This window comes from Macrosteles quadrilineatus, unplaced genomic scaffold, assembly GCF_028750875.1.
Source record: "Macrosteles quadrilineatus isolate MER2022 unplaced genomic scaffold, UCM_ALF_1.0 Scaffold_14__1_contigs__length_3811126, whole genome shotgun sequence".
Classification (NCBI taxonomy): domain Eukaryota; kingdom Metazoa; phylum Arthropoda; class Insecta; order Hemiptera; family Cicadellidae; genus Macrosteles; species Macrosteles quadrilineatus.
This window is the reverse complement of record NW_026542607.1, coordinates 2646768-2671104: the sequence shown is the minus strand read 5'-3', so window position 1 is coordinate 2671104 and position 24337 is coordinate 2646768. Positions and strand designations below refer to the sequence as shown.

The window sequence follows — 24337 nt, the reverse complement described above, 5'->3', positions numbered from 1 at the left end:
ACTTAGCACTTACTGTCCACACTTAGCACTTTATACTAGCCTTGAGCGGCTTCTTGCTGGTGCTGTCAGCATCAGTGTTTGTTCGTTTTACCTTTTCCTTGAGCAATTTTGTTTTAAAAATAAATGTTTGATTTGGGAAATTATTGGGATATTTAAAAGTTCATCATAGTGCAAGTTATAGATAAATACAGCAATTTAAGAAAAAAGGTTTAAATTTAGATTTTCTTTTGGTTAAAATTAACATTTGTAGTAGGCCTACTTTTAGATGAAGCAAAATGTTTTTGATAAAATCGACAAGAAAATAATTAAATGTAAAGATCACGTTTTACAATCCAAGGACACAAATGAGCTTTCAATTAATGGTGCTGGCTAAGGAAACAAAAGACGTTAGTTAACAAAGCTTGTACTTGTACGTTAAGAAATCAATAAAAAGGTTTATATTTTCTGTTGTTAGTTGTAATAATTTGTATAGTTAATCATTTAACACCATTCGAGGATACACGAGTGTGATGCTAATGTTGACACTTACTAAATAGTAGTCTGGTATCTAGTAACTTTGGTTGCATAGAACTTGTGGTTGTAAAGACACCATCAAAGGTGTAAATAGTGTAAGTGTAAAAACATTCACATTCAATATCGCTGTAATTTTCTCTTAAAGAAAACTGAAATACTTTAAGCTACTGGCAGAAAGAAATTTTGTAAACCATTTATTTCTTTTAAAGATCTACTTTTCTTTTACAAAACAAAATTTTTATTTACATTAAACTGAAAGAGTTTCCAATTCTAAGGGAATATCGATTTCCTCCATGAAATTATTATTGAGTTTAAAACTAAAATGGAAAATCAAACTTTGTCAGTAACACACCCAAAAGGTGTTTTCTTTGTATCTTCTTTAAGCACAACTACAGACAATAGACCACTATGGTCTATTCTAATAGTCTATTCTCTTTGGTATAATCCTGACTACAGCTGTAAGTGTCTATAGATAAGGTTACACATGTTACAATATTGGGCTTACCAAAAAATCTCGCAAAATATCTAATCTTTTAACGAATGGCTCCCGCAGAGATATTTACCATTGCTTAATTAAACGTTCGTAGATTTTATTAATTTGATGAACTCTTGACATGACCAAAAGTATATTTTATTCCTCGCGAATTTAATGACACGACCCAGAGTTGTTTATAAAAAAATCATGTGAAAAATTCTTCTAACCTTTCTTGGTCCTAATTATAAAAACTTTTAAATATGTTTTTGATGTATTCTCACCTAGTAATTTTTTAACTAAGCTGTAAATTCTAATGACATTCCACTACACACCCCCTCCCCCACACTATCCCCTCCCCATCACAGTTTCGACTCTTGTCACCGTCCAGTTTGTTTATCCAGTTTGTTTTATTGTTCACATAAATCCATCTTGTGTCACTAACACACAGTTTTTGTTTACTAAAAGCACAAAAACACACAGACGAAACTTTGACTTCGTTGTGATGTTTTCATTCCATTCGTTTCCAGTTTTTCATTTATACTATTAGTAGACGAAGTGGGTATTCTCAATGTTAAATCATTGATTTATTATTAGCTCAAATATTAAATTAAATATCAGTTATCAATTTTAAATCATTGAATGATTATCAAATTAAATAGTAAACTAAATTTGGGTTGATTTATTTATGTATCTTTGTTATCTAAGATATTTTGTTTCTTAGTTAGGGCCATTTATTGAAAGAAAATTAATGATCATGGACAGCTGGGCATTTGAAAACACGTGATATTATAATTCATAGGTACATTCAAATATTTTTTTCATTGGGCCAGGAAATACATTGTTATTGCAAAACCAAGTCCGTAAATAATACGATTTATTTAATATTAGTTTTCTTTGCATTAAAAAAAGTTGTATACACAATACTGGATGTATCTGTAATCGAAGTGACGAAGTATATCAATATCCAAAGAGAAAAATCACAGACTACCGATATAGAGTAAACGTAGTATTTACTCTATAGTCTGTGGACAAACTTAAAAAATTAGATTAACTTTATTCAAATAATTAAACATAACTTAGGTCTAATTAAATTTCACGGTTTCACATTCTGATTGATTTTACAACACTGGGCTGAAAACCTATAATTGACTTTTGAGGTAAAAACTTGTATAAAAGTAAAACCTTTTTATCCACAATATTGTAATCAAATAGAAGTTTACCATCAATAGTATGCAAAAATATTCAGGGATTAAAAGAGCGGGCAACGAAGTAAATTTGCATCACAAAGACTTTGGAATGTAAATAACGAAAATAAATCGCTTCTAGAGTTTTGAACAACGTGGAACAAATAACCTCATTAAAATATCAAATAAGTTTAGTTGTTAGCGTGTTTTTAGTATTTATAATACTTAATGATGATAGATTGTTATGAATAGTGTTTATTTAAAGAATGTTATGTACTGTTACTTAATTTAAATTTATAGAAAATTACAATTATTGTTTAGCAGATGGTAAAAAAATCAATACTTTAGAATATTAAACCTAACCTAACCTTTAGATCTGGCTTTCCTGTTACAAAGCTATTTTCGTACCACACTTTTCATTGTGTATTTTTAAAGTTCCACACTATTTAACAATCAGTTTGTGAAAAATCTTGTGAAATGTTTTTATAACATGTTAATGTTTATTCGTAAAAAAAACAAAATACAACATGAGTTAAGGGCTATGAAATCGAACGAGAAACATTAGACTTCAAATAAGAATTACCAAAACATCAATTTAAATTTACTGAATTTAATTTATACTACCTTAGAGACTACCTTAGTTTAGTTAACAGGAAATCTTGCTTATTTTTTTAATTATTGTAAAAAAATCACCCCTAAGAGTACAGCGGTAGCAGTAAGAGCCCCACTGCGGAAGTGCCGGTAACGTCCGCCAGGGGTGACGTATTTTCCGGTTGGACCGGAAGTCAAATTCAATTTCTCCTCAACATATGTTTGGTATTCAGAAAAGCTTGATATATAGACTTTTCTAAACTAATTTGGTTGATTTTTTTTTGTATTCTACTGTAAAAAAATCTTCTTGGCTAAAGTGTTATTTTGTAAAGCTTGTAGTAGTGAAAGGCAGTAACGAAATTGAAGTTAATTTCTTCTTATTTGCTTGTTATCTCTAACTAGCCCATGTATTCCAATTAGCATTTTAACCCACAGAAGAGGTTGAACAGATTTAGGCTATCTCAACATAATTTATAAAAAAATATAGGTATGAATGAAAATTAATTTTCAATTCAACATAAAAACCTAGCTTTCGCTTTAAAAACTATATTTTAGAAAAGTCGTTAAATTTCATACAGGTAATCACTGTATTGGATACCGTAATTGTTATTTATAATTAAATCTTCTGAGAAAATCCTCTAAACACAATCATTAATCATTCATCACAACATTATAAGCGTGGATATAATTTTGACTCAATAAAAGTATGATTTCAAATGTACCAACCAAACAAAGCTATCTGTAGCATAACAATGATTTTTGCACAGGTAATTGTTCAGATGAAATACAAATGCAGTACAACCTGCAACAATATCGTGTAATCAATTCAAAAATAATTAATGAAGTATGATATGTATATTCTCAGCATCTATTCAGGATAGATGCTGAGATTTGTGACTATTTTCTCTTGCGTAATGTTAAAACTGTTTCGTGTAGTAATAATATTTTTACTACTAAAATCAAAAATAAATCTATATAAAAAATCCGTCCAGTTTATTTTTTTTATAACAAATATCATTATTTTTTTCTTTAAATTCAATAAAATGTATGCTTTCATATAGTCTATTAACAGTAGGTCAATATGATGTTATACTAAATTTATCTGAGTCAGGATCTTCCGTGTATTTTATTGAGATGTAAATATGAAATCCGAGTTATTTGCAACAATGGCAAAACGAGAATAACTGTAGAATCAGCTGTTAACAAACCGGAGGGAAAAGCAGTTGTCCAGACGGGCGAACTCTTTGTGTTGAAACTTTTGGAGGGAAAATATTCCTAACTTTGCCTCATATATTACAAATATTTATCCTTTAACATTTTTCGATATAGATAATAATATATTTTAGAACGAAAAATTTACTCTTTAACACATGAGAAAAAGTTATTTTTATGTTTTTATTATTATTTATCAATAACAATTTTAATCTGACAGTTTTAAAATCAACTTATGTACTTAAAAGAGTGAAAGCATCGTTGGTATAGACCATTGCCAATGTTTGGACAGAAGTAACTACAAATATTTATGGTTTATCAATCTTATGTACTTGTTGTAAGTAACTATTTTCCAATTTAGACAAGTACGTGTTTTAGATTATACTCTACACAATAATTACTCTTTATCATATAAAAATACGTAATAATTAAGTTTTACAAATAGTATATATTTATTTAATGTTCTTAAATCGATTCCTGGCAGGACAAAATCGTTTACTGTATATTTGTATAATCTGATATCAATGTTTAAAACGCAAACACCAGCTACGTTGTTGGTTTATAGGTTTTTACAAATATCTCAAATTAGGACATGGTTTTAAAACCACTAGCTGTATAAAACAAATAATTTAAACAGAAAGCTTAAGCCAAGTAGATAATTTATTGAAATGTTAACTATAATTACAAATGAACAAAGTTGGGTCGATATTTATCTGATTATGATCAAGATTTAATGGTTCAATTTTAAATCGGAAACTATAATCTTTACAGATATTCTTTGCTTGTTAATAACTAAACTAATTTACCAATATATTCATTTTACACTAGGTAAAGTTTACTTTAATCGCTCAGACCAAATAAATTCCTTAGTGTAAAAAACGTTACAGGATTAACAAAATATCCTTTTAATTGAATTTACACAATCGCATTTTATTGTTTTCTAAGAGAAATCGACTAACTTCAAAAGCAGAGAGTACAAGCCCTACAGTTGGAAAGTTTTGCCGGGAGTTTAACATATTGCTTTACTTTGAATCATATTTCTACGTCCAAACTCCCCCGGTAAATAATACTTAGGACTTAATGTTTATGTATCTTTTCTCAGAAGTTTTATATAGGTCTACGATCAAATCTATCATGCGCCGTTTTTTTTTCATTTATTTGTATAAAACATGCTTTAATTTAATGTTTGCAGCTTAATCGACTTGTTGGCTTTCATTATGTAGGCTTACTTTTAAAAATAAAAAAAATATTTAGTCTTTGGTATTAAATGTTGTAATAGTTCCATAATTTTCGTTTCTCTACCCTTTTTTGCATCTGCAGTTTTTAAATTGTGTCCTTGTTGTTATCGATTCAAGTTTGTCTGCAATTTCTTAATGACAGTACAAATGGGTGAAAGAAAAAGTTAGGTTACTTTTATATCATGTTTAGTATACAACATATGTACTTTAAGTTATCTCTACAAATCCTTATAAATAATACGTGAAGGCGATTTCTACGAAACACTACTCTACCGTTTATAATGGACGGGTTTTTACAAACGATGTGTCAAAATGAAGTATTGTTTGTGTAGATACTCCCTTTCACCAATTCCTGTAATAAAAGTCCTCGGGCTTTGCCCCACAGGCCATCAAAATACCAATGTATTTCTTATGGATAAAATATTTTGTTTACTTAAATGGACGTATAATTTGTATTAATTACAGCTGTTCATAGTAAACACATAATACACACAAGAGCGTTCGTTTTCAGTTTCAATAACTGGAGTGGAGTGATTGATTACATTATCTTTTAGTTGACTCTTTTAAGTGATTGGAAAGTATGACTGTTATTAGTTTTGAAATAACGCCCGTAATACTTTGCAATTGCTCGAATTCGAGCTACATGTGCACTAGTATTATGTAATTGTATGATATTAGGCCACGTTAACTGTACCTAACCCGACCAAACATATACAATAGTTTGGTTAATAATTGATAGTGTGGTCAAGATGACAGAAAGGTGCCTTATTTTCTTACTTGTACTCCATGTATTTAGTATTTTCTGTCTTATAATAATAGAACTGTTGTATTTTTTGTATCGGAACATAAACTCGCTTTCATAACAAACCTGCCTGAAAGGTTTTCAAAATATGTTGATCAATTCTTTAAAATATAATTAAGTTGTAAGAGGTAAAAAGTTAGACTTAAACAAGTGTACATAAAAATGGGTATATAATTTAAAAATTAACAGCTCTTTAGAACCTTCAACTAAAATACTTAGTAATACAGTAAATAGTGTTACTTAAATCATTGTCAGCGAAAAAGGACTTTAAATTAAAATTTCATTTAAATAAAAAAAAACATTGTTTGAAAAAAACAAATATACTTTCAAATTGAAAAATCGCTGCTTACCGAAATATAACGTTATATTAATCTAAAATCACAGTACTTAAACTAAAATTACTAGTAATTCCATGCTAATCAATATTATCACTGATTAAATTCCAGCCAAATTAATCTGTTCGCTAAGTCAATATTGAAACCAGTATTGCGTTAAGTTTGGTAAACTACTGAAAGCTAAAGTTTTCATGATCGAACCGCCAATAGCTATAATTTTATCGACTTTGTCCTAGGGACGAATTAATTTTCGGTCAACCACAGATAAAACATGAGGCTGGTTGTGGTTCGCCATCTTCATAAATCCCCAACTGGTGACCAAACTTTGACCACATTAGTGCAAAACGAATCATTCATTATGAAACATTGGGGCAATTACTGTGCGATGAATGTATTGGTGTTTTATTAAAGTCAAAATAATAATAATAATAATAATAAATAATAGAAGGTCTTTCTTTCTTTTTTATTAAATAGCCTTTAGTAGTCAACGGTTTTACATAACAAACGTATAGCCCTGAAAAGGTTCGATTCTAACAATTTTAATTTGTAACGAGTCTCTCATAGGAATATCAAATAAGACTTTTTATAAAATTCTTATCGAGGTTTGAAATAACATGTAAATTAAATGTAGTAAATTGAAGGCTATTGTACAAAGATACTTGTTATAGAGGACCGCTTGTTATTGAGGTTCCACTGTATAATGGCAATGGTGGTTAAACAAGAATATGGGTTTTAAGCTGTTACCTAAAATCGTTAAAAATATTCATTGGCATATAAAAATTACAAAATAAGAAGTAATACATGTCATTTATTCATATAATCATTTATTGTTGGCAAAATACATTTTTACACAACAGTCTATACAACAGTTATGTTTATTTTAGTATTCAAGTATCTCTAGTGGAAATTAGTGCATTTTTAGAAAAGTTTGATAAAACAATGATGTGCACTACACAATGAATCCAGGAATTATAATATAAAATACCCCCGCCGCAGCAAACCTGCCGACTAAGCGAATTTCCATTTGTCTGAATTGATTTTCAGTTAAATATATTTTAATAACATTAGGTTTAACGAGTACCTAGGTTTGCTGCTACAAGGAAACTAATAAAGTGTGTTTTTGAGTAAAATATTGATAGCTTAGTACAAAATAAATAAATTTGCCAAGTTTGATCAAAATATATCCATAAACAAGCAAACTACAACATTTGACAATATTCTCCATAAGAATAACATGGGAATTTTAAATTTACAATTTTTTTAATTTTCTCCGTTACTAATAATCGAACAAAAATACTTTTATATACTAAATTATTTGTTTTTTTAAGCTCTTTAAAAAGGTCTAAAGAGAAATCGGGAAATTTTGTGTTTTGAGGGTCAAAAGTGAGAAAAACCAATTTTTACCCTATAAAACCCCCCGTAAAGCCCCGTTCCCATGGTCCGATCGTGCTGGTTCGCGAACTCATTCAAGTTTATCCCGCTTTACACCTTTAAACCAAATTTCATCAAAATCGGACAAAAATTACTCAAGTTATCGCGTTCACGGACGTATATATATATATATATATATATAAGTCTATATATATATATATATATATATATATATATATATATATATACATATATAACAATTTGAACGAATGGTGTTTTTGGCCTCTGGGGACATCAAAATGAAAAAGTAAATCGGTCCCGGGTCTAGGTCTTACCGTGCCACCTACGGTAATAGCTACTTCCCTATAGGGAAATTCGCTAAAAATTTGAATATCCTTTCAGATTTTATAGTTAAAGGAAAAAGTAATAGCCTAAACGAAAAATAGTTACGTTAAAGTATCTTAAACATGTTCTTTCAAAAGAAAGATTTTTCCAATATTTGTTTAAAGGTTTCAGTTCAACAATATACTACTTTATAAATTTGTTGAATTGGGTTTAAGCTCAGTAAATACTTAAAAACTACAAGTCAAATAAAAGGTTCGGTTAAAAAATATTTTTTATGTGACCAATCTGTAAAATTTGATAGATTAAAGTAAAATATTGAACGGTAGACCTAATAAATACGTTAACAATAGAGATTCCGGGTTTTAAACTAGCTTGAACCGAATTGTATACTGTATAATTTTCAAACTACTATTTCAAACTAAATTTAATAACTTAAGGTAGAAAAATTACTTCACATATTCTACAAAAGTTATAGTTGATTGATTTATATTTCAGTCAGTTTATTGGGACAAGAGAGTGTACAGAATTCTTGCTTAAGTATTTAAAGTGAATTACTACAGATAAATCCATTTGCAAGAAGTTAAATAATTTTCCAATATCTTCAAGTATCTAGAGAACATTGTTCAACTAGAAGTATCAATTAAGAATCGGCATCTTTCTGTTTGCTTTCTACAACACTACAGTTGCTGAGTTTTCTTAATTGTTCCAATTTACTCTAGAAATAACTTATTTTTCATTGGAATGAATAAATATTTGATGGAAATTTGTACTTCGTGTAAAGTAGCTTGCAGTAAAGTTGTTTTCATTAATAAAATCTAAATTGTGAAACTTATATTTTTTTAGAACGGTTCTAGCTTTTGGCATTTTAAGGGGATTAGACCGATGAGCCAGCGCCAATCCAGCGCCAATCCAGCGCCAATTTAATATAAAACCACTGGTTTTATATTAAATTAAATATAAAAAATTAACTAACGATTGTTAAAATTGAATTTGAGAAAAGTAGTAGGATCATTTGATTGGAAATTTGTTAAGACATAACACACTTGTTTAGTTTTGTATTTACTATTATGTTTTTTAAACATTTATTAACACGACTTTTTTGCTGATCAACAATCCGTCTATGATAATCCTTTTTTATGCGTATTTGTAGATCTCAGGTTGTATAAAAAATAATTGTTTATTTATTAAATAGTTACTAATTAATACTGCTACATCCAATGGTGTATATATTTTGTAGGTGGAAATTAAATCGGCCTCCTTATAATTGCTTGCTAATAATTTTGAACAAACCCCTTCATTATAAGAACGTGATTTAGGGACTGCGTTAATACTGCTTTCATGAAAATGAAGGCGTTTGTAAGGATTTTCATTTTTAACCGTCTGTAAATGTAAAATAGTAGTGTTATTTACAGACAGTTAAAACATTATTATTATTATTATTATTACAGAGGCATTATCGTTGTACAAAACAATTGATATTCCTAAGAATACAAGTTGTTATAAGGACAAATTTATAGTTGTATTCGTATTGCATAGCCTATTTGGATTTTATTATGTTTAGTTTTACTTATACATTTTGCGTCCTCATATGTTTTAAATATGTCAATTTACGTAAACTATTTACGTATTTATTATTACTTTTTTACCTAACGATTATTTTTATGAAAAATGATAAACAGTAGTCAAAAAAATTCCGACTTATTAATCCCTACTGGTAAAGTTCATCTGCTTGGAGTTCATCGGTGAAGAATCTGAACTTTGCGGACCAAATAAAACATCTCCGATTGAAACATCAAAGGCAGCAGAACAAATAGTGGCCGAAGTTTAGCGGTCTTTGATACGAGACTCTGATTGGCCAAGCTGAATAAAATATCGCATTTGTATTGAATGTGTTAACAGTCTCTGTAAACTTTCAACCCACTTCTTTGTTGACATTTCCACTCCGTTATGCATATTTATATTTGTATCCTTGTCTCTTCGTTTTATCAATCCATTAATGATTGTTAAGATTTTTTACTTTTTTTCTACATCTGAAATTATAGAAATGTTTTAACACCTTCGTTTACCTTTTTGTCGTAAAATTTTTGTTATTAGAGTTTTTAAATTTTGAAAATTTTTGTATTACATTTGTTTTTTAATAATTGATTAATCTTGATAGTTTTTAAAAGGACTTTAAATGAACAAAATATTTAGACTATCGTTACCTATATATTCTTGTTTTATTTTTCTTATATTATCCTCCATATATGTCTCTTTGTTCTTTCTTTATTAGTCATATAATCCTGCTCATTTCCTAGTTTTTTCTCCTTTCAATGTTCCTACATCATTCATAGTGTCTTCGCCCCTTCCTCATTCTTTACCTTATACAAATTATTTGCTCTATTGAGAGTGTAGGTTCTTTCTCTCTTCCAACTTTGTATCCTCAAACCCATATTCTCTTCAAAATTCCACCCATTTTATTCTCTTTTTACCACTTTACTATTTTCCTCACTTCCCATTCCTAATTCTTCAATTTTAAGTTAGGCTTATATTTGTTTAAACTAACCATATTTTTAATCCTTGTCATTTCCATCGCATGCAAAAGCCTAATTCATCTTAATTGTTTTTAGATATATTCCAGCGCCACTTCGATAATCAAAATGGATCCCAGATTTACAGATACTTGATAATTATCTATTTTGTAAAGCAATTTAATTGCACCTCTGGGCTTTCCTTCTGTTCCCTTTTCACGTTTCTTTCCTGTCCCTATAATAGTATTTTATTTTGCTTTCATTGTTCCAAATATTTATGAACTTCTACCAAATTTATTTTGTTCCAGTGCCTTCTTGGGAAGCCAAAAAATTATGCATGCCAGATTAATTAGTACTACGCAATCTCCCATGGATCCGTTGTTTTCGGTTTCCTTAACCATTCTACCTTCTTGCCTCCCTTCTGTACATTTCAACGTGTTTACCCTTGCTGCATTATTTAATTCATCACATTTTTCAGACCTCAGACAATTCTGTTTTGTTGCAGCACATCCCCCAGTGCCCAGATGGAGTCTTCACCGCACCCGTTCATGCGGTCAGTCTCGGCCCCGACGGCGCCCTTGCCGCCTCCCTCGGACCCACCCACCCCTACTGGCGCCCCCGGAGCCACCTGTGGCGACTCTGAGGAAGCGGCCGAGGCTGCTGAGCAGGTGGCGCCCCTACAACCTCCAGTGTCTCTCAGGCTGCAACCCCCGAGGAGACGTCCCCTGCTGCACCAGGCTTCCGCCCCTGTCACACAGGCAGAGATGCGGAGAGTCCATCTGACCAGGACGGAGCTGGTGAAAGAGTGAGTACTCTCGCAAATTACTAAGGAGATTGAAGTTAATATCGCATGCTTTGTCGTGAAGAGGAGTATACAATTATTTGTTAGTTCACATTCTCAAGTGCCAATAGAATTTACGTGCTGTTTGGGATTGCATTTTAAGGTCCACAATGTATGACCGCCAATGATCACTCATTTTCAGTCTTTTCCCTTGTATATCATCACTCATCCATCCCTCATACTCCTCTGCCTTATTCAAATTCTTTGCTATATTAGTACAATAGGTGTATTTCCGCTCTCTTACCCCCAAATTGACATTCTCATTATAAGAATGTTCCACGGGGGATTTAATTATAAATAATTATAAATTAGGGATTTAAGGTTTTTATATTATCGTTAGGAGTTTATTCAGGCCCTATAGTTCACAAGTTCCGCAGTCTGACAAATTATTGTATCCAGTTATAACACCAAGTTTTATTACATCCCTTTAAAATGTTAGTATTTGTAAAACTTATATAGTTTTTTCTTCTCTTCTCATTCTTCTCTTGGAGATCCTCCTTTACACGTTAGTAATTAGAGTTTTTTCTTATTCCTATTACTCAGTTCTTCCTCTATGTGCAACTTAAGTAAACGTGATCTATTCCTACAGTGCATACAAATGAGCCTCGACTGAAGTGTATATGTCAATATTTTCAACAAATAGGAGGTAAATAAACATCATAGACATTTTTACTTTTTTTACAATCTAATTTTTTATTCAAATTAAAATGTACATGACAAGTGTATTTTACTATAGAATTTACGCATTGAATAGTTTGATAGTAAATTATACAAGTCCACAAGTGAGCTCTGAATGGATACAACTAAATATTTATAAATTTACATTACATATACACACATGTTCTCGTAATTTATAATACGTCACCATCTTTATTTATCAGAAAAAGTGATTACCCAACCTTATATCTGTGCAACGCATCTCAAACGTGAAATAGAAATTCAAAGCCCAATAATTGGTCGTGACGCTGCCGTTAGGAAGGTTATTTATTGGTTTTGAAGGGATGAGAGCTGGATAGCAAGGTGGAGTATAAATAATTCAGTGCTGTCACTGGGCAGATGCGATGTTTAGGGAAAATCACCATTACCAACGTGTAAAAGTAAAATACCATTAGTTTCTTCTTTAAAGATTTTCTTGGTGTAAATTTTAGTTTTATTTCCATTAATGATTTATACCCATTGCAGTATTTCTGAATTTGTTATAATCCTATTTTACAATTCACTAGTTAATTTATAATTTTACCTAGCCATAATGTTGTATTAAACTGAATTATGTATTTTTTGAACAAGTATTCAAATTAATTCAAACAGATTGGTATAATAAAAAATACCTGATGTCTTTTTGAACTAGTTACTTGATTTTGAAAAATTGTATTGGATCTTTTTCAGCATATTGAATTAGATACTTAATTCTGTAACTATAAGTGGATATTTTCCTCGACTTAGAGAACATAAGTTAAAAATCAATAATATTTAATTGACATTAAAAAATGCCTTTTCATCTATGCGTTTTCGTGTCCTCTACTAAAAAATATGCATTCATTCAAAATGTTTTTTACTTTTTAGGAAATTTTTAATCAGCTTATTGTTGTAAGCTGTCAAAAGTTGTAAATGCCGAAAGAGAAGAAAGATTTTAGACCACGTCTTTTAAAGATCACATTTAAAGATGCTCTACGCTAAAAAAAACTTGAGTTACGTCGCTTAAGAATTTCCGCTTTTCTGGTTTCTTTCAACGTTTCTGAGAATATCAGACCTCGGGAAGTGAATATTTTATTTTTGGTGTTTCCTTTACACATATTTTTTTTATTTCGTGTTTTTACTTTATTTTTTAATAGTTAAATTAATCGATTATATAAATCATTAAATCGTTTTTAATATTGTATAACAAATTATAGCAACATTTACTAAATCGATTACTTAATTTGGTTTTTATTTTATTCTATGTAAAGCTCGATATTTATAGTAATAAACTTTCATTGAGTTAGCTGCTATGTTTATTTGTGTGATAAATTTAATTAACCCACCCTTAAAAAATAACGTTACTAATAAACGTTCGTTTAATTTTTTATATTTTAAAAGTTGTATGAATCTTTAAAGATTACAAATCACTTTATTTTTTAGTTTTAAAATGTCAATGCATTTATTCACTACAGTTAAACCAACGGAAAAGTATGAAATGTAAAAATTAAATCCTGTTAATATTTCTAACCAAATTGCTACACCCTTTTTACATAAAAACTATTTGTTGTAAAAGCTCAACTTTGCTAGGCTAAATCTGAGAATTTAACGCACAAAATAACTATGTACCACGCAAAATCCTCTACCCGAATCTTAATAAAATAGTACAAGCGCATACTTAGGGGACATAATAGTCAAAGATAAACCGTAACAAACCTCATTAAATAATAATAAAAATTGATAACCAGAGTCTCATGTGGATTATTAAATAAGACTTGTTATCGAGGTTGACTTCTTATTGAGGGTTATGTGATTGGGGGTAAAATAAATTCAAGGGAATTTGAAAATAGTTACAGTTGTTATCAAGAGTGACTTGTTATCGAGGGTCTTCTTATAAAGGTTCCACTGGTAAAGTGTTGTTTGTTAAACTTAATTTGTCTTATCTAACGTTTGCATTAGACTTTCTTTTATCATCGAACAGAATAGAATTATTTACTTCAAGCTCAGGTGAATGGAACATTAGGATCGACTTGCAGTAAAGGTGGCCATTTACACGTTGTTTCGAACTTTAAACCTTGTTTATGGTCATTGTTTAAGCTTCCGTTCCACTCGATTTATTTTTACTGCAGCTTGTAAAATCTGTGGAGAAAACATAAGTTTTATAAACATAAACGGTTGTGTTATTGATGATTTCTAGCAATAAGTAAAAGTAATATTTTTGGTCAATTGGTAAATTGGATATTTGGAAGGTTTTTTGAAGGGAAATGTTTTAAACTGTCTTGTAGAGAAATCGTTTAACTGTTTCAACTCTCTTAAAATCTTACACAGCTAATCATTTGTTACTTAATATTGCCAAAAGAAACAAATGTACTCATAAGCTTATAGTTATACTCATACTTAATATTTTTTTACACACACTTTATTAATTTTAATTAGCCTACATGTGTAGAGTTATTATAGTTTACAAAACTTTGGTTTTAAACCACGTATGTTTATCTTTTTACAAAAATTAAGAGTGACGTAAAGATTTTCCCTTATTTGTCTTCAGTAGTCCTGATGTTAATTTTAAATTTAAAAAGTTTTAGCACGACCAAAACAGGAGAAATTACACATGATCACAACTTTTCAATTTTAGTCCGAAAGGTTAGCTTTGTTAAGGGGTTGATTACACAAATAGCAACACTTTTATAATAAAAAACACAATAATGGGGAAATTTTTAATTTTGATTGCATTATAATCTGGCAAAGGTTTGTTGTCAAAAGTATGTTTCTTACTTGTGTTGTCGTTATAACTTTCATACGTGCAAAATATGCTCCTCGTTTGGTGATAATGTTTTTTTATTGTTTATTGTTAGTACAATTGATTGAATTTCAAAAGAATAATTCCTTACCCGCTAATCGATTGGTTCGTATCTACTATAACTTTCCGTTTATCTATTTGCAAAAACGACGTATGCATTACATTTAGTTTACTTAGAAAAATAGCTTTCCACATTACAAATGAGTATCAAATGATCCAATTTTACAGTGTTTATTTTAATGTAGTATCCGATCGTAGTTATTAATTTTCGTTACCAATATGTAAAAAACGAGGGAAGAACGTATCGTTAAATTTTTTAGGGAATTTTAACGTTGAAAGGTTGTCAACACTCATCCAGCGTTGCCAACTGTAGGCGAGACTGTCACAGTTTTGAATAATTTATATCCTCCCCCATCCCTGCCAACCTTACCCCTTGAAATATCCTTCCTCCCTCTTTCCCGCTTTTAAACTGAAACCATTATATCTGTTTTCCTGCTTTACAGTAGTTTTAAATTAAAATTGAATACCTTTATTCAATAGTTTCAACCCAAACATGATGGTAAACTGTTTTGAATTTAGGCTGCGGATCAGTATAAATATTCCTAAACTGTTACAACCAGAACAAAAAAACGCCAGCCAGATCAGATTCAGATGAGCAATGATGAGTAGCAATGAGCTCCCTACTATTGAGTTACATTTGTATATGGTTTTTTAGGTTTCGCAGTTTTTTATAATTATAATTGTATAGTAAATTAATTTTTACGCTTATTTAACTAAGATATTGTTCGATTTGTTTTTTATTTTATTATGTGAAGTGTGGTGAACTTTTATTTTGATTTTAAGCAGCCAAATAAGGACTCTATCACGCACAGGTCATTGTGACCCATGTGATATTTTTTTATTTTCTTTATGTAATGCTGCAAAATAATTGTTGTAAATAAAGAATTTTTCTCTCTCTCTCTCTCTCTCTGTTGCTAAGCCAATTTTTAAGTGTAATCACAATATTTGTGTGATGGATTTTAATATAAAAATTTAATTTTAAGACACCTTTTGTTGGTGTAAGTTTGAAAATATAAAAAATCAGTGAGTAAAGACCAACCTGCTTTCCTTGCATATAATAGATGCATAATCCACTACATTGAAAAATTATTTTCTCCGTTATTGGTTTCTAATTTCATTTTTTTACTTAACCAACGTTTAACAGTTTTCTTTATTTTCTCCATATTTAATAGTTTACCACATAAAACTAATACTTTTTTAGTCGATTAAACAATCTGGCAATTTTATAGGTAACATTTTCAATTTTATAGGTAAAATTTTCAATTTTATCGGTAAAATTGTATTGGGATGGTTTCAATTTTTTTAATATGTCCGCTATTTTCCAATGTGGTCGCCAACTTTGTTTTTTCATACGGAACATCCTGTATTTTATGACTGTTTTGGAATGTAAATGTAATTTAAAACTTTTTATTCTTGGAATCATTTCTCTAAAGCTACTCGTTTAGAAGTTACAATTTAGCTTGGTACACAAAAAAAAATACCAAGTGTTCCAATATTAAAAGTTAGCTGCCATTTTTGAAATAGGCAAATCAAATTTAACGTGCCTATTTTTTTAAACTATTTTTAGAATGTAGATGCGATTTTAAGATATATTTTTCTTTGTATTTGCTCTCTAAACTTAGTCGATTAGCAGGACAGGATGCATGATGTACACGACTAGCTTTTTTTTTAGGTGTAACAGACTTTAACTCCCCATTATGTAGCTTTTAGGTTATGTATTTAGTGTATTATGTATTTAGGGGAAAAAACTAAAAAATAAAAACGTTTTTAAATTTCATTTACATTCCAAAACAATTATAAAATACCATAAGTTCTGTAAGAAATAACAAAATTGGCAGCCGTATTGGAAAATGGTGGGCATATTTTTAAAATTTGAAACCATCCCAAAAACATCTTAAAAAAAGGGGAGTGCCCCATAAGAAGTTAACTCTATATCTCATAATATAAAGTTATCTATTTGTTCACTTTAGGTGAGACACCCTGTATATATGATTGATAGTTTGTAATGCTTAAACATTATTTTACCACACAACATCTTTATTGATATCATTATCATTATTATTGCTGTCATCAATTGAGATGGGGACACTACTATACGTATTTGAATCCATAAACGAACCGATATGTGTTATGATTACACTTTTGTCGGTTAATAATATAACCGGGTGGAACCCGCAGATCGATAGTTACTGCGTCGTGACACCCATTAATCACGTCGTGCATAGTTATTGAGTATTAATTTGTAACGCTACATGAGACTCAAAGTGGTTTTCCTGGAACGCTTGCATTATCGTTTTGCATGACCTAGTAGTGGCTAGTCTGGTGTGGTGCACTTAAAACAATGTACTCCCTTCAAAAATTAAATTACTCAGGACCAAAGAGTTTAAAGCAGCCACAACCAGCTTTGGAATACTAACTTTAATTAGTCCGGTAGTATCAAATAAGGTTAGGACATATCTTCTTTCTTGATTAGTTTTTCGTAACACATTTTTTCACAATATCTAAAGTTATTTGACTACACCCGATTAGATCATATTGAAAGAATCAAGTTAACTTGGACAATTTATAGCTCAAGCACGTTTCAAGACAGAAGTTGTACCAACTGAACAACCGCAATAATCCAGTGTTGCCAACTTCTCGACACCGCTTTTCCCCACTCGAAACTTGCTTAGTTCGTAGTTGAAGAGCTTAAGCAAACGGTTCGATCCGTAACTTGTTTATATTATGGATTACAAAGTCATATAATTTGTTATGTAAATTTATATAAGAAGTTAGGTAGTTGGTTACGTAAAGTTATTACGCAATACTTCTGTATTTTACTAGTTACACTTACAGTGTTAAACTTGTCATTAGATAAAATGTTATTCTTTTCTTACTACATGTCTAAACGTTTAAAACTTTATTTTAACAGGTTCTATAGGTTAGTTTATAAAATATTACAAAAAGTAGTAAAGGAGTAAAAGTTTTTCAAAAAATAAGTTAAGATTTACCTTAAGCTGCTAAGTATTTCATTTCTTAAATTTATTTATTCGACTGTACACCCATTATATTTTACATGTTGTTCTAAAGGGATGTATTTTTTTTGTTTGAGTTCAAACAAATCCTAAATACTTTTGTAAACGATTCTAAAAGAGCTATTTCATCGACCTATATTTTCGCTATTTTATAGAGTTTTACCTTAATCTTCCTTCTAGTAAAAGAAGATTGCAATTTAATGATTCGAAATGTAGCAAGAAATACCTAACACCTTTCCACGAGTCAAGTTTACAAGAGACAGATGAATGTTTCTTGGAAAAAGTATGTCAAAGCGATTTAAACTTTAAATCCCCTACTGCGTTTAAAATCATCTCCAAGCTGACTGCATTTCATTAAATAAATCAACTGTTGAGAGTTAGTTTCAAATAATTTATCCTCGAGATTGTTTATTATATTTATTTATAATTGTAGTACGTACTTCTTAGAGGTTTTTGACTGTCAATGGATGAAGTTTGTTTATTATTCCACTAAGTGACATGATTTAGCTTCTAGTAGAGCCACATGTATACTTAAAGACTTTTTCGAAAAATTACATCGTTTGTGAACTGTGCAATTAAAATAAACCCCAACTAATGTTTCTACTATATCTAAAAAGTAACTAAGGAAAAAGCAATGTCGTATGAGGAGATATATAATAAACAACTGACCTGTTTGAGAACTACCTTATATAAATTTTCCATGTGCCCCTACTAACACCAAATATATACTTGAATTTGTCCTCCAGAACAGTCTTGCGTTCTAACCACTATTGAAATAATAGTCGCACATATCATTTAGACCACACGCTTGAAAATAATATATAAATTAGTAATTCTAATTTCTTAAAAACTCGAGTCTACGCACATACTACTGAGGCTCATTTCTGCAAAATATATAATTTTTGTTACTTTTAGAATCATTTATATTTTGCCTTTGCTATTTAACCTGTACTGCCTTTTATTTTTTGTATGGTATAATTTTTGTTTTTGTTTAAGTTGAGCTTCTTTATTGAAAAAGATTTTCTTCTAAATGCTATGTTTATTAACGGTAGTAGTTTTTCTATTACATATATATAAACATATATATACATATATAAACAATTATTTACCTACATTAATATATTCGCAGTACGATATATTTAGAGGAAAAAGAGGAAAAGTTAAAACAGTTAGTAGAAAAAGTTAAACAAATATTTCAAATAATTTGACAAAATTTCCAAGAAGCTTTATAAGCATCAAATAAACTTCAACCACGAGGATGTTATTAGGTGTTCCTAAACCTGTGATATTTTGAGGAATTTATTGGTTCACGTTTACCAAATGAAATGCCATGTAATCGTTAGGTTTTTTTAATACTGAAAGCTATTGGAAAGTTTTGGTCAGTTAGAATATGTGCAACGCCAAAGAGGATTATAAGGCAAAATAGCACCGACCTACTTTTTCCAAGACATGTATCTTATGTTGACGTAAAGTCTCTTATGACGTTAAAGTTGTCATGTGGAAAGGTTTTAGTAATTTTTACATCCTGTTTTTAGCCAGATAGTAATCCCATTTTAACTGTTTCAGGTCCAATTTACATTGAGAATTCTTAGCTGAAATAGAAGATATTTCCTTTTATTATTAGTGATTGAACAGATTTTTTTTCGTTTATTATTTCCTCGTGGTACCTGATTTTGATTGAAATAGGTGCCTTTATATTATGAACTAACAGGAATAAAATATCACATGGTATAAATAATAACTTTTTGTTAACTACTACACCAACTTTGTAAAATAATAATAGAACCAAACGGTGTAACCCACATTTTGTTCATACAGTAATGGCTGGTGTGTATACAGCAGTCTTATAACCATAACCGATACATCTCATTTTTCTATTCCCTTCATCAAAAGAAACCAATTTCGTAAAGCTTGACCTTTTAGGTTTCACTCTCCCGAAGACCCTACATCTTGAAGGGTATTCAAAGATTTAAGGTCTTGTTGGAAGGTGGAGATAAAATGCAAGAAAAGCCTGCAGCAGCTAGACGGTAAACAAGTTGATGACGTTTGAAATATTCATAGGGACGACGTCAATACGAATATTCATAAGTATTCATATTCATTAGCTGTAAAATGAGGGTACTTTGTAAAAGGTCTTTACTTTTTAACGACATTTCTTGTTAAGGGTTTACAGCCGAATCGTCTTTGTAAACGGGTTTTAGTGTTCTTCATTGCAAGATTTGTAAAACGGATTGTGTATTATGCGTTTAGTTACTGATTTGTATTTATAATATCACGTTGTATTTCGTACTTTTAAAGACCGATTTCTTTTTAAATTATTCTTCTTAAACTACAGAGAAATGTAGTCAATAATGATTTTAATTTGTTTAATCAATAAGTAACAATTGTTAAAATGCGAAAATTTGTTATTGACCTTGGTATGTGGTTATAGGGTTATATTTTTATCAGAAGGGCGCTGGATCAGCTCGTGAAATTCCTGTATTTTTTTTATAAAACAGGCTTTTGTTGAATCCTGGAAAAAAAATAGCATGTCTTAGTAGCAAGGCTACACAATTTGTCTATTTTTACGTGCACCTAATCATATTCGCCCTCAAAACCCCCTAACTGTGTCCAGTTTACTGAACAAAGTAAAATTTTATAAAGGAGACTTCATTTGTTGATTCCTAATCGCTCAAATGCTTTAATCTTAAAGTATCTGGTTCAAACATTAATTATTTATTTACTTATAACAGTATTTCATAACAAGAGTTGAAAGTGAGTCATTAAATAACTATTTGAGAACATATGTTTAAAGTTAGCGAGCACTTTTAAATGGTCGAGACTATGTATAGACCCACTTTCACTCGTGATTTGAACGTCACTTTTCGCTCCACTACAAAGACTGATAATTATTTTCGTAATTAAAACGGACATCGAATATTTATTTTACCTACGACCGTTTTTTAAAGTAGCCATTTCAGGTCAGTTCTTAGAATTGAAAAGTTTCACTTAACATCCGTTTACTTTCATAACAGTATAGTTTCATTTCATAACAGCATAGTTTTTCTCATATCAACACGGGTAACGGACCAATGAGGTTCAAGGATTCAGAGAAAATAAGTAAAATTGTAATGCTTCGAACGTCAACTTATCAGCTGATCAGTTGACAATTTTAATTGTTGATCCGACTTGTTACTGTTGATACTCGCGTATTCTTAACCTAAGTTGGTGGAAGTTAAAGGAAGTTAGATTAAACTGATTTTAAAATGTCAGTTGGTGAAACTGAAGTTGACGAGATGGAAATGAGAGCACAAACTTTTTGTGATAATCTTTTCCCACCAAAATCTAAACAAAGGTATAAAACTACATACCAGCAACTAATTGTTTCACTATATTATTCAGTTGTCCAAACAAATATACAATATTTCCGTAATTGTACCCGATACAGCATTTATGGTAAGAATGCTACTAGCAGAACCTATTCCCTGAAAAACGTATTATTTAACGAAGTTTTACAAACATGGTTTTATTACATGAAATCAGCTGATTATACAATAATTCGTTGCATCACTTTCAGTGGCAATGACAATAAACGAAAACATAACCTCTCTCAGAAGTTATGAGTAGCGATTGTTAGTACAGTAATTAAAAACCAGATTGTTAGTAATTAAAAAACGGTCGTAGGTAAAGTAGTGTACGCAACTTGCGTTAATAGTCTTTACGACACTCGTAGAAGTTTTTAAGGCACTCGCCAAGGTTCGTGCCTTAAATTTTCTACTCGTGTCGTAAAGACTAACTTAACGCAATCGTTGCGTAAACTACTATTACTATACAGTAGTTAGGAACATTACAAAACTCTTTTAGGTTATGCCTACAATTAAAAGTAAATTGATACTCAAGTTAAACTTCGGTAAAATTTTAAAATTGTAAATTGTACGGTAATTAATGTTATGGGGATGGTTTCAAATTTTTAATATATGTCCACCAACTTTGTTATTTCTCAAAGAACACGCTGTATTGTTTTGGATCGTAAATGCAATTTAAAACGTGTTTATTCTTGATTTTTTATAGTGTTCCAATATTAAAAGTTAGCTGCAATTTTTAAAATAGTAAAATCAAATTGTTTAACGTACCTATTTTTATTATTTTTTTAGATTGTAGATGCGATTTTAAGATATATTTTTCTTTGCATTTTCTCTCTAAACTTACTCGTTTAGCAGCTACAGGGTGCATAATGTACACGACTAGCTTTTTTTCTTAGGTGTAACATGCTTTTTAACTCCTAAACAAGTAGCATTAGAGAAAAAAAATGAAGAATTAAAACGTTTTAAAATTGCACTTACATTCCAAACCAATCATAAAATACCATAAGTTCCATAAGAAATAACAAAATTGGCAGCCATATTGGAAAATGGCAGACATATTTTTAAAATTTGAAACCATCCCAAAAACACCTTAAAAAATAAAGGGGAGTGTCCAATAAGATGTTAACTCTATGTCTCATAATAAAACAGTTAGCTATTGGTTCACTTTAGGTGAGACATCCTGTATATATGATTGATAGTTTGTAATGCTTAAACATTATTTTACTTAAAACAACATTTTTATTCATATAATTATCATTAATACATTTGTCATCAATTGAGATGAGGACACTACTTTACGTATTTGAAGCCAAATATAAGCTAAGGGATGGTAAAAGTAATCAGTGTACAATGAATTGCCAGGTGTTCGCTCCATTCCATCACGATAGTATAAACTAACCGATATGTGTTATGATTACACATTTGTCGTTTAATAATATAACTGGGTGAAACCCGCAGATCGATAGTTACTGCGTATTTCCCATTAATCACGTCGTGCATAGTTATTGAGTATTAATTTGTAACGCTACATGAGACTCAAAGTAGTTTTCCTGGAACGCTTGCATTATCGTTTTGCATGACCTAGTAGTGGCTATGCTGGTGTGGCGCACAAACAATGCACTCCCTTTAAAAATTAAATTACTCAGGACCTGTAGGACTGCTTTGGAATACTAACGTTAATTAGTCCGGCACTATCAAATAAGGTTAGAACATATCTTCTTTCTTGATTAGTTTTTCGTAACACATTTTTTCACAATAAAGTTATTTTACTACACCCGATTAGATCATATTGAAAGAATGAGGTTAACTTGGGACAATTTATAGCTCAAGCACGTTTCAAGACAGAAGTTGTACCAACTGAACAACCGCAATAATCCAGTGTTGCCAACTTTTCGACACCGCTTTTCCCCACTCGAAACTTGCTCAGTTCGTAGTTGAAGAGCTTAAGCAAACGATTTGATCCGCAACTTGTTTATATTATGGATTACAAAGACATAATTTGTTATGTAAAGTTATATAAGAAGTTAGGTAGTTGGTTACGTAAAGTTATTACGTAATACTTCTGTATTTTACTAGTTACCCTAACAGTGTTAAAGTTGTCATTAGTTGACATTTTAGTGTTTTCTTACTAGGGTACTTGTCTAAACGTGTAAAACTTTATTTTTAACAGATTCAATAGGTTAGTTTATAAAATATTACAAAAAGAGTAAAAGGTTTTTCGAAAAATAAGTTAAGATTTACCTTAAGATGCTGGGTATTTAATTTCTTAAATTTATTTATTAGACTGTACACCCATAATATTTAATAAAAACTCAATTTCTGTTCTAAAGGGGTATTTTTCGTTTGAGTCCAAACAGAATCCCAAATACATTTATAAAAGTTTCCAAAAGAGCTATTTCATCAAACTATATTTTCACTATTTTATAGAGTTTTGCCATAGATTAAACAGGAGTATGTTTAATCTATGGTTTTATCTTAATCTTCCTTCTAGTAAAAGAAGATTGCAATTTAATGATTCGAAATGGTAGCAAGAAATATCTAACACCTTTCCACGAGTCAAGTTTACAAGAGACAGATAAATGTTTCTTGGAAAAAGTATGTCAAAGCGATTTAAACTTTAAATCCCCTACTGCGTTTTAAATCATCTCCAAGCTGACTGCATTTCATTAAATAAATCAACTGTTGAATGTGAGTTTCTAGTAATTGTCATTATTCTGAAACTTGTCATTAGATAAAATGTTATTCTTTTTTTAGTGCTTGTCTAAACGTGTAAAACTTTACTTTTAACCGGTTCTATAGGTTAGTTTATAAAATATTACAAAAAGTAGTAAAGGAGTAAAAGTTTTTCAAAAAATAAGTTAAGATTTACCTTAAGCTGCTAAGTATTTCATTTCTTAAATTTATTTATTCGTCTGTACACCCATTATATTTTATAAAATTTCAATTTCTGTTCTAAAGGGATGTATTTTTCGTTTGAGTTCAAACAAATCCTAAATACTTTTGTAAACGATTCTAAAAGAACTATTT

General features: G+C 30.2%; 1 protein-coding gene across 3 annotated transcripts in view; it reads left to right on the top strand.

The window, feature by feature from the left end:
• Window positions 1-24337, top strand: part of LOC129004987 (inactive rhomboid protein 1-like) — a 278942-nt gene that overhangs the window by 204758 nt on the left and 49847 nt on the right. For all 3 annotated transcript variants that reach the window (XM_054433719.1, XM_054433718.1, XM_054433717.1), the window contains exon 5: window positions 11082-11381. In XM_054433719.1, the coding sequence (XP_054289694.1) occupies window positions 11082-11381 (300 nt within the window). The remainder of the gene's footprint in view (window positions 1-11081; window positions 11382-24337) is intronic.